The 11,953-nt window shown below is 41.0% G+C and overlaps 2 protein-coding genes across 2 annotated transcripts in view; one reads left to right on the forward strand and one right to left on the reverse strand.

The window, feature by feature from the left end:
* The window catches only part of atp6ap1b (ATPase H+ transporting accessory protein 1b), a 7,290-nt gene extending 6,309 nt beyond the window's left edge, over nucleotides 1–981 (reverse strand). Inside the window, exon 1 of the mRNA XM_008287829.1 lies at nucleotides 822–981. Coding sequence (XP_008286051.1) covers nucleotides 822–943 — 122 coding nt within the window. The 5' untranslated portion in view covers nucleotides 944–981. The remainder of the gene's footprint in view (nucleotides 1–821) is intronic.
* An 832-nt stretch (nucleotides 982–1,813) lies between these two features.
* Nucleotides 1,814–11,940, forward strand: gdi1 (GDP dissociation inhibitor 1). Its single transcript, XM_008287841.1, has 11 exons — nucleotides 1,814–2,094; nucleotides 3,294–3,401; nucleotides 3,555–3,654; nucleotides 4,090–4,224; nucleotides 4,316–4,514; nucleotides 4,750–4,881; nucleotides 4,995–5,094; nucleotides 5,211–5,382; nucleotides 7,161–7,305; nucleotides 7,460–7,514; nucleotides 8,975–11,940. The coding sequence occupies exons 1-11, from the start codon at nucleotides 2,050–2,052 to the stop codon at nucleotides 9,125–9,127; spliced, it is 1,344 nt and encodes a 447-aa protein (XP_008286063.1). The 5' UTR covers nucleotides 1,814–2,049; the 3' UTR covers nucleotides 9,128–11,940.
* The last annotated feature ends 13 nt before the right edge of the window (nucleotides 11,941–11,953 follow it).

Consider the following 11,953-nt stretch of genomic DNA (forward strand, 5'->3'; position numbering starts at 1 on the left):
TTTTTTTTTCTTAGCTACAATAACCAAAGAATAATGTAAAATATCCTCTTATCAAAACTCCATGCTTCCTATTAGCACAAAATTCATGTTTTACAGTAAAGTATGCACCTGGTGCATCTACTGGAATCACACTTAAAATGTCAGTTATGTAAAATGTAAAAGGAATAACATGGGAATAATGTATAGGATTTGACAACATCACCATTGTGCAACCCTAAACTTTTTGTAATGTCCCCACAGGATCTGTCTCTTCTTCTGACCAAATAACCCAACACAGTGTTATACTTCCACATTTGTCTTTCTCTATGAGTGGCCTGTTGTGTCTGTCTGATGCCTGTGTGCTCAGATTAAGGAACTGTGGTTGCTCTGTAGTGTAAACGTGTTTAAGTAATGATAGCACTTTATGTTAAAGGTGCAACTCTCCTTTATCCATGCCACTGCCCCTACTACTTGAAGAATGAAGTATTTATGGCCAACAACAAGTGGCAGCCTTGAAAATATACACAGTAATGACATTAATGAACATGTCAGCCAGTAACACAGACCATCAGGTAAGAGAGCCACTGTGACTGAAGAGGATTCCCTAATTGTGATAAAATTAGCCATAATCACATTTTGAGATTGTGATACCGAGGAAAACTGTACGCCTCGTGCAACGAAACTATTGAGTTTTTGGACTTTTAATTTACGAATTTAGCCACCAAAACAGAACCCAAGTTAGCTACAAATGTTAGCATTAGCATGCGAGACAGCCGGCGAGCGTTGACCGTTAAAGTTAGCGTTTACTTGGCAAATAAACGAGAAAATAAAACACACATTACCTATCACTGGACCACAACACAAGTGGCACTTGAGGAGTGGCTCTCCCTGCCGCGAAAAGCGCGACGAAAACCGCAATAAAAGTCGTTAATCGCGACCGACTGGAGGATGTCGAGCCTTCCATTTTTTTCACTCCGTGTATCTTTTCCGCAACGCTCCGATCACGTGACTGCGACCAGCTGACAGTCATGTGCGGATGAAGGACTTCCTGCTTCTTTCATTGAGCTGCCCTGCCCACAGCTGACTTTCACGACAGCCTGCAGCTTTACCCTTTTTTTCTTGTCATGGTGGCATGAAAAAAAACAACTACAAACTACTTCTCCCACCAAACTAATGCCAGAAACTCCTGTACAGCTCTATTGCTAATTTTGCTTTATTACAGGACTTAGCATCGCATTTGATGAAACACAAGGGCTACCATAATACTGCCATGTATAATGTGTGTGATGCATTTTAACTGTGTGCTGTCTTAGTGGCACCTGGCAGCTGTCCAAGGTCCTGGTTCACTGAGTGCATGTTGGCGTTGTACCACTCGTGTCACCATGTCTCATTATCCGGATATGGCACTTTTAAGGGCAATTTTTAAAGAGACACAAACAACAAAAATAATAATAACAGTAATTGTTAACTGTTTCCCTTGCGGAGAGGCCTGCTTGTGCTCAGCCAGTGAAAGCTGCTCCCCATCCACACAGCTGTGGCGGCGGAGGGATACCGCTGCCTGCATCCACGCAACGCAGCGCCTACAACTGGGAAGAGGATAGAAAGGAAAATAGAGAACACACACGCACACTTGGACATAATGTATTTAAAATGAAAAAAAAAAAAATGTTAAACTCCAAGACGAACTCCAAAACTCAGCACGTGCACTCGCTAAAGCCGGCTCAAAGCTCCATGTCTGATTCCACACAGCTTCTCGGTTTGAGTCTATTGTGTGACAACACGGGAAAGAGGAGGATGCGCACTATTTGCCGACGCGCACTCACACGGCTCCAGAGTGCTCCGCGATCAGGGCCATCTTTGGTCGTCCTCGCCGGTGACAGTGTGGACAGTATATTCTATTGGTCATTAATGCCTCATGATTAATAAATAATATTCAACTTTGAAGAAGCCGTTAGAAGCACTTGGCGTGAGAAAAGGGAGCCGTTTCCCCGGTTTGTGGACTTCTTTCCTTCAATACCCTTCATTTCTCAAGGCAAAAAGAGGGCGAGACGGGAGAGGCGGTGATACAACATGGATGAGGAATATGATGTGATCGTTCTGGGCACTGGACTCACAGTGAGTAGTTGAGCCTCGTTCGGTGTTTGCAGAAACGGAGCAGATGGATTGTGTGAACTCCTAAATGATGGTTTTATCCGGAGCGCAGGCCCGTTATCCTCCAGCAGAGCTCAGGAGCTAAAGCCTCCTGCATCCCTGCGCGCTGGTGACATTAGGAAATTGTGAAAAGAGATGCGCGTTAGAAATGAAATTAAAACCGGTCGAGCTGCTTGTGCAATGACACCAAAAAGGCAGACTAAGTGCTCCTCCAGGAGACGTTTATTGTTTTGTTGTTTCGTGTTTTTCTCCCAGCCTCGCAGCCGGCTCAGTGTTGTGTTACACCCAGTAGCATCTTTTAGGCGTAACCCCACAGTGTGTCATGGTCCTCTTTGCATAGACAGGCCTCCATCCTGGGGTTGGCGCAGGCCCGAGCACGGGTTTATTAAACGACTGAGCCTTTCTCTGCTGCTTCTCTCGCCGCAATTACCTTCACTTATCACACCCAATGCGGCAGAAGCAGGTCTGGCACACGTTATGTGGCTCTCATATGGGTTTGGCAAGTAGAAAGGACGACATTTTGGTAGTTTTTATATAAGGTATCATATATCCTTTTGTCAACACACATCCTTAATACTATTCTTTTTTGTTGATGTGAGCAATGAAATCCACTCAGTTCCATAATACCATGACTATTATACCAACTGCTATCATTATTATATTTATTCTGTCATTATTATTATTGTAGTAGTTACAGGGGTGAAACGGTCCAGTCACGCATGCGCACACCATTTCCTCAGCCCCCTGCAGCCTTCTGTCAAACCTCCTAACTCACATTTACGTTCAGTTGTCAGTTTCTGTCCAAAACTAATTACATCAAATGCAACTTGTTTACATGTAATAGCTTAAAAGGGGTGGACAAAATAATAGAAACACCTGTCATTGACTCAAATCAACATGTCTGTGAAACAGTTAGGAAAACTTAAACATCATAGCCTTAATGAAACTTGTTTTTTTGTTTTGTTTTGTTTTGTTTTTTACTACAGGGGCTGCATTTACACAATTGATTTAACTTAATCTAGCATAAAAAGTGGCAACTGAGGGTGTTTCTTCTATTATTAATTAATGTCTACCTTGCTTACCTAATGACAGATATCCTCCCTAAGTCACTTTATTTGATGTACATTCATTATTAATTTGTCATTGATGTTAATTCTGTGCAGGAATGCATTCTGTCCGGGATCATGTCCGTGAATGGGAAAAAGGTCCTGCACATGGACAGGAACCCCTACTATGGTGGGGAGAGCTCTTCCATTACACCCCTGGAGGAGGTAAAGAGCTCCTGGGATCTGTAAAGCCAATCAATATGTTTTTTATGTCCCTCAGTATATCTCATTTTACATCCAGTGCCGCTGGTTCATTCGCTATCTGCCTTTCAGATACTATGAGCCTTGTAGATTTGACGCTAATGTTTCTCTTTCCAGCTTTACAAGCGCTTTACTCTCCCAGATAGCCCACCTGAGTCGATGGGCCGAGGAAGGGACTGGAACGTTGACCTCATCCCCAAGTTTCTCATGGCCAACGGTCAGTATCAGATGACTAATTGATGCCGCAAAACTCTTGTCATATGCCAAGGAGATTTGTCGATAACTAGTACATAAGGTCTGAGGAATAAAGAGTAAACTAAACAGACTACTCAAGTGGCTCAAGCAAAATTATGTAACTTGATACTATTAAGGCTGGATAATCCTTAGAGCTTCATTAAAAAGTGACTGGGCTTTTCTTTTTGGTTCTTGAACACATTTCACCTTCAGTCTTGCACTATTGAACTTTCTCGGATGAGAGGGTAACATATTCAGGAAGCATGAAGAGAAGTCCACTTGCTTTTTAGTGAAACTCTTAGAATTTCCATGACAGGGATAACTGTGAATCCATAAAAATATAAAGGCAGGATTTTTTTTAACTGTTGAAGATTGCTCACAAATAAGACATAGCTTGTGCTTGTCTGTGTGATTGCAGGTCAGCTTGTGAAGATGCTGCTATACACAGAAGTGACACGGTACCTGGACTTTAAAGTAGTGGAGGGAAGCTTCGTCTACAAAGGAGGAAAGATCTACAAGGTGCCGTCAACTGAGACCGAGGCGCTAGCTTCAAGTAAGCACCTGAACGTGTCTCGTCGTGTTTTGTAAGATATTTAGTAGAGATTGGACATTTCAACACAGAAACCTTTTGTTTGAATTTCCAGATCTGATGGGAATGTTTGAGAAGCGAAGGTTTCGGAAGTTTTTAGTCTTTGTGGCCAATTTTGATGAGAATGACCCCAAGACTTTTGAGGGCGTGGACCCCAAGACCACAACAATGAGGGATGTTTACAAGAAGTTTGACCTCGGCCAGGATGTCATTGACTTCACCGGCCACGCCCTGGCCCTCTACAGGACAGATGAGTAAGAGCATAATGTCAAACATCAAATCAAAAGCTTCATTATGTTCAATGTCAATGCTAATTTGAGTGTTTTACATGGACTTTAGAGCTCTTATGAAGATTAAATAAAGCTTTGATGTACTTAGAACCTACGTAATGTTTTTAATTGGCAATTCGGAGAGTTTTTTTCCCCTCAACAAATAGTTATTTAGACTAAGATCAACCTTGTTTCTTCATTGTTTTCTCTTCACTTTTAGCTATCTTGATGTTCCTTGTTTGGAGACGATCAATCGTATCAAACTCTACAGTGAATCGCTGGCACGATATGGGAAGAGTCCCTACCTCTACCCTCTGTACGGTCTGGGAGAACTGCCCCAGGGATTTGCCAGGTATTTTCATCATTTTTCATAATTATAATGGAGCATATATAGCCTTTAATTGTAAATACAGAAATATAAAATGACTCTATGATTTAGCAGATTTTATTCACTTGTCATCTTAGGTTGAGTGCAATCTACGGAGGAACCTACATGCTGAACAAACCAGTGGATGAGATAGTGATGGAAGGCGGAAAGGTGATTGGAGTGAAGTCTGAGGGCGAGGTACGGACAAGTTGATTTATCGTCCAAGATTATGCAGGTTTAAAAATGTCTTGAAACTTTGAAGTGGACACAGTGAGTTCATTCACCCACCTGTCTCACTGCTGCTGCTGCTGCAGGTGGCTCGTTGTAAGCAGCTCATCTGTGACCCCAGCTACATCCCAGATCGTGTCCGCAAGGCGGGTCAGGTGATCCGTGTGATCTGCATCCTCAGCCACCCCATCAAAAATACTAATGACGCCAACTCCTGCCAGATCATCATTCCTCAGAATCAGGTTAACCGCAACTCAGGTGAGTGACACGAGCATTTAAAAAAAATTTTTTTGCTATTATAGCTGCTTAGCTGCTTTGACCTTGGGATGTGTGCAATTAATCGACTAAACCATTGAACGTCGCTATGCTTGCTGCTCAGTGCTAGAAATACCAGTCGGTTTAACTAATTGTTAATATTCTAATGCAGTACAACACTGATTAACTGTTACATTGAAGATTTTATGCAGCCATCTCCCATTGTCCAGTACTGCAGCCCAGGCAGACAAAAACTCTCATCTGCCTGCACTTATACCCGATTGTAATAAACTAGAAGGTGGAACATGGGACAGATAACATCTCATAAATCCAGCGTGACTGGGTGGTACTTTGATCTAGAAAATAAAAATAAGGTTGTATGCAGGTTGTGTCTGAATAAATGGGCAATAACCACTCGCCCGGAGCGGTGCGTAACCACATCCATCTGCATTTAAAATATGATTTGTTTTTTGAAGGATGTGACTGATGGTTTCAAATGGATCCTATATCACGAATTTAACTTACTCAGATAAATTAATATCATAAATAACACTGTAGGGCCTTAAATCTAATAATTTATTTAATATTGCACCGCAGAACGCCAAAGAAGGTGCAGTATTTTCTTCAAGTGGCCATTAAACTGTATAACTCCTTATGTTTCTGTGGAAATGACAGCTGAATCATCGAACACTTGATACTGAACAATATTAATATCATTTGTAATACTGCTTTTTCAATATTACATGACTGCTTCAGTGTCATTGCCAGGATAACTTCTTACTTTTCTCTTTTTGCTTTATTGGGCTTAGTTATTTTTATTCTTTTTTTTGTTTTTTAATGTATCATACTTAAATTTTATTGCTATTCTGTTAGGTACTGCATTTATACTCATGTTATCGTAACTGTTTCTGAGCAATATCCAGCACAAGAATTTCAGCTGAGATTAATAAAGTTCTTATTTTATCTGAAGGTTGTTAGTTAAATTCATAACAGCAATCGTTTTTTTCTACTAGAAAGCACTTTCGCTCAATGGCTGTTGTTTTAAATGTACGATATAAATAACATGACTTGACCCACATAGTATTGTTCTGGACAGTGTTTAGCATTATTGACCAAATTGTGCTTAATTTTGGCTGCTGTTTGGGCATTTCTACCTATTATACTAGTCAGCTAGTTAAAATGTTTGTTTAAGCGACAGGAAAATTAGTGGTTTTGAACATACCTACTATATTCAGTGTGTAAATTAACACTGCATCACTCAACTCTACTGTTCCTCTCAGCTTTAAGCATCTTCGAGCTGATTCTTTCGGATTTGTGGTCAATCATTTGACCGTTATGGTTCTCTCACACTGCTTTCCCAACAACAGGTTGCAGCTGTTTAAACCACAATAGCTCTTAAAACTCTATAAATGCCACCTGCTCAGCAAGAAAAGAAGGAGAGACAAATTCTGTAATTAAATGGTTAATAAAATGGAAAATGTAACAGCTGAAAAGAGTCATGTATTTCCTTCAGGAGTTATGGAGATAAAAACAGAGCCAAAAGACAGTGAATATTGGATGTGCAACAGGTGACCAAGAAACATGACTCCTGACAAATGCTGATATGACTGTTTCTCTTGTGTAAACAGGGAACTGTTTGCTCAACCAAGGGGTATAACATGTCAGTGTTGTGTTTACAGCTTGTTTCTGCTGCCCCCGTGTGGCCAAAAAATCAGTTACCAAAGGTTTAAGTCAACTGATGTAACGTTTCCCTCCTCTTACCCCATTTGTCAATTCTCCAGACATCTACGTGTGCATGATCTCCTATGCTCACAACGTGGCGGCCCAGGGGAAGTACATTGCCATTGTCAGCACCACAGTGGAAACCAGTGAGCCCGAGGCTGAGATCGAGCCAGCTCTGGAGCTGCTGGAGCCCATCGACCAAAAGTCAGTTGAATATTTACTTCTGCTTACTTCTGTGCCGCCATTCAACATTTGCTGTATCTGTACTTTAACAAACTAGTAGGCTATTGAACAAAATGTGGCAAAAATATAAAGTAAGGAAGTTGATTAAGTTGTTTTTTCTTTTAACTTTTGGCAGGTTTGTGGCTATTAGTGACCTGTATGAGCCCACAGATGACGGTACTGACAGCCAGGTAAGACATTTCCAGTAGCATTGCAACACTAAAAATTATGTTTATATGTTCAGTCATGGCCAATATGGCAATGTTGAATGGTTTGTTCCCCACTTTCTATAGATAGAAATATCTGATTACAAACATTCATGGTCCCTTGAGGATGAATCCTAATGGCTTTGGTGAACCCTGCACTTTCCCTCTGGTACCATCATGAGATGTTTTTTTTAATTTTTTTTATTCAGCGTAAAAAAATCTTGACAGTTATTGGGTGAGGTTTTCTAACATTTGCTGCAGATATTCAGGATCAGTAGAGTATAACTCTAATGACTTGGTTGTTCCCCTGACTTTGCCTTTAGTGAAATCGTAACGTTCATGAATAAACCCCTTCATAATAAGAATCATCAACTTGTCAAGAGTGAAGGCAAGATGTTGAACATGGTAAACAGTACTTATCGAATGTCAGCATGTTAAAGAACCGATATTATACTTTTCTCCCTTTAGTGTGTTGTACAGCTGCTTTTTCTGCATATAAAAGGTCTGAAAACTTACAAACCCCCAAATCCACACCAAAGGGCAGTTTTCTCTGCTCCTTACCTGCCTGAAACACTTCATTTGAAGTCAGGGAATTTCTTCTCTTACTTATCTGTATCACCTTGTAACAGATTTGCATAACGCCTGTCTAGTGGCTAGTTTGACCCTTAAAGAAAGAATGAAAAGCTTCATCACAGTCCGCCATCTGCTCGGGCTACGTCTCTCTTCCTATACTCATAAAACTGAGGTTAGAGTACATAACCAATATTGTCCTCTTTTTCGTCGCGCCAGCTGGCCAATCAGAGAGGACTGTGCTTAAGGCAGATTTATGGTTCTGCATTGTTGTCTGTTTTTATAGCTCCCTGCATGAGAGATTATGGGAATTCCACCAATGCAGAGGGTATGGACACATACTTGTGTGCAGTTATCTAACGCGCCTCTGTGATGATGTAATGCACAAGTCGAGTGTTGACTGGTTGAAAGATTGGCTTTAACCAGAAAGGGCATAGGGTCCTTTTGGTATAATGAACAATGTGTGCATTTATAAGCACTTCTTGTGACTACTGATGCAACAGGCCTACCAGTAATGCTCTCAGAATCCATTATTTTTATCACGCCATATCATGTGTGGGGCAAACACCGCACACAAATAAGAGTAGCTCACAATTATCGTTTTTGCATATTTTTGACACTGCCCCCAATTGGCAGCAGCCAGCTACAACAGGTAGACGTTCATCTGCAAAGCTTGCTTTGGCCTTTAAAGGGAGCGAAGCGTTTAATACAGAGTGTGAGAATATGTGCTGTAGCAATGTACAGTAGTAAAAACCGTTGAAGCATGTAATAATGAGCTAAATGATCTTTATGCTAGCTTTTTGCTCAACGCTGCAGCCTCACAGAGCTGCCAGCATCGCTGTAGATTCTTACTCTTGTTCTTTCATCTCTCACAGGTCTTTGCCTCAAGGTCCTACGATGCCACCACCCATTTCGAGACCACTTGCAACGACATCAAGGACATCTACAAACGTATGACCGGGAGCGACTTTGACTTTGAGAACATGAAACGCAAACAGAATGATGTGTTTGGGGAGGATGAGCAGTGAGCGGTAGATGGGGCTTCTGAGAGAGAGCGGGGCCGGAAAAAGGAGGTGGGGCCGAAAAGGGGGCTAAGAGGCGGCAGAGCCAGCGGTGGAGGAACCGGGGATGCCTGAACAGTGCTTTAAAAACAATTGGTGGGAGGGGGGAGAAGTGTGAGTGTGACGGAGAGGGTGTGTGTCCTGGGCTCTGCCTTTCTTCAGCCGCTCGCCTCCTTTTCCTTTTGTCTCTCTCTCTCTCTCTTGACACACATTCAAACACATAAGCGCTCACAAACACACACCATACACGCTTTTCAAATACTCACATTCCCTTTCTCTGTCACTGAAAAGCAGGGTTGATATGGTCTTTCATTCCATTGTAGAATTTACAGTATAATCATGTCTTAACTATTATCATTAGAGGTGAATTTATTACTTGTTGTTGGCGATTTTCGAGGCATCTCATCTCTGTAACATCTTTCTCATATCAGAGGTTGGCTGGGTGGAAGATCGGCACTGAGAGGTGTGAACCGCGAGCTCTGACATGAGAGATCTGTAATGGCTTAGTGTAGAATCCACTGGAAGGGTCACCTCCAGTTGACATGCATGCACCTTTTACACAGTAGTATTGTACATAGACTCAAATGACACTGCGGTATGAAGGCTGGACCATTCCACGCACCACGCCTGTCAACCCTGCTTTCACTTTTCTCTTACTTGGTCTTTTACCTGTGTTACTTCAATAGACGCCGCTCCTTTTGGCAAAATCTGTTGGTCGGGCAAAAAAAATGTGATGACAAGTTACATATAAATGGGCTGTTCTGTCAACATGATAGTGCTCACTTTGCAATGCTGTTGTGTTCCCTTTGCTAGCAGGCAAGCTAACCAGTGGCTATTAACTGTCACCCCAACCCCTTTCCCCTCCTCCACCGCCCCAAGAAAAACAACAGTTCCTTTGTTTATCTCTGTTGTGTGATGTCAGTTTTGAATTTGAATAGTTTACATTCTAACATTTTAAATTATTGAAGAGTTTTATTTCTATATATTTGGTGCACATTTCACTGGCTGAAGTTATGAAGTTTACAGGAGCAGAGGTTGAAACTGTGGTCTTCGAGTTGAACATTTTGAAAAACAAAAAAGGGAACGTTGGGAGTGAAAGAGGCATGGAGAGGATTATAGTGTTTTTAGGTGAGGCTTTCTATGAAGCATTCTGGAAGAAATGTGTGACTAAGAACTTGTTGAGATGCAAGGAAGTGTGCCACGGGGAAAAGAATGTATGCAAGGAATGTTGTGGATTTGACTTTCGGAAAGTTTCACTTTTGAGTGAAGAGAGTGAAGACTGAAATTTCGGCTCATAGTGAAAGCACCAGATCGTGTCTTGGTTGTTTCAACTCTTGTGTTTGTCATTGAGATAAGTCATTACCCTTGAGACTAAATCCTCAGAAAAATTGTAGATGTGAAATAGAAAGAAAAGCTGGATACTCCCATAATTTTAAAAGAGTTTGTAGCAAAAATATGAAGCCACAGTTACAAGTGCCGCCCCATGAGAATGAACCGAAATGCTTTTATTTGGTTGTAGCCTTAATTTGGGGTCTAATTCAAATGTTAAAAATGTTTTATTTTAACTACCAGGTAATGGCAGGTCAGTCTTGTGCCAAAAATGGTGTTTCTGTTATTGGCAAAGCTTGCTGACAACATTAAAGGTTCACTTTGGTAGTGTACGCTGCTCTGCAGAGCTGACTAAATACTAGAGAAGGGATATTGTTTTCTAGCAGATCAGGGGGGTTATTGTATACCTGAGTGGAGATAACCAGCTACAACAGGTAGATGTTCATCTGCAAAGCTTGCTTTGGCCTTTAAAGGAACCAGAGTGTTTCATACAGAGTGTGAGAATATGTGCTGCAGCAATGTCTCTGGAGTGCACACTTACAGCCAGATGGATCTGTGGCTTGGCTTTCTACACATCAAAAACAAACCGACTAGATGCTACGATCATCTCCTTTAAAACCCTGAAGTTGTTCCATTTCACTTTATCTGCCATGACCAATCCCTTAACAACTCTAAACAAAGTTATCACGTGTTTGGGGTATTGACGTGTCTTACCGTTATGCTCTATTTATTTGAAGTTCGCTGACGTATTGTGGAAAGGTTTACGTCAAATGCTGAATATGCTATGCTCTTAGTTTATGTTCTGATGATAAAAAAAAATGGATTTTAAAAGTGATGCACATCGAAATGATTTGTTTTTGTTTGTTATTTGCTGTGTCATGTGTTACGTTTACCTTATTTACTGATCATTCCAGTGTCGCATCATGATTTAATATGATTATTAGCATTCCTAAGAAACAGGTTTTGATAGAAGGAAAACAGCAACAGTGAATTGTAGAGCTGATATCGAAGTCTATACAGCTGTGTTCACAACGGTTTCACACTGTGCATCATTCTACATTGTGTGTGGTCTTCATCCTGGAAACATGTTATCTGAGAAAAACTGGAATACTGTTTACTCCTTGAACATAGGTATATTTGAAGCCCTTTCTCCCTCACCCTTCCTCGGCATCAAATACTATCCTCTCTTTTTTTATTTATTGAAAACAAAAGCCTCATGTGTGGTTGTACTGTTTTAATTTCCATCCAGTATGGCCTTTGGAAACCACTATTGACAATATCCCTTGAAATTGACAAAAGAAATAGTTCAGGCTGAGTAGTAGAAAACTTACTGTCCTTGTTTGATCACTAGTATGTGAACAATGCCTAATGTCTTGTGTAACAAATAAAATGAATTAAACTATGAATGAAATGATAGAAAAATAAAAAGCACATGGCAAACCTGGAAAGACCCTTATTTGGATT

Source organism: Stegastes partitus, unplaced genomic scaffold, assembly GCF_000690725.1.
Source record: "Stegastes partitus isolate 25-593 unplaced genomic scaffold, Stegastes_partitus-1.0.2 Scaffold12, whole genome shotgun sequence".
Taxonomy (NCBI): domain Eukaryota; kingdom Metazoa; phylum Chordata; class Actinopteri; family Pomacentridae; genus Stegastes; species Stegastes partitus.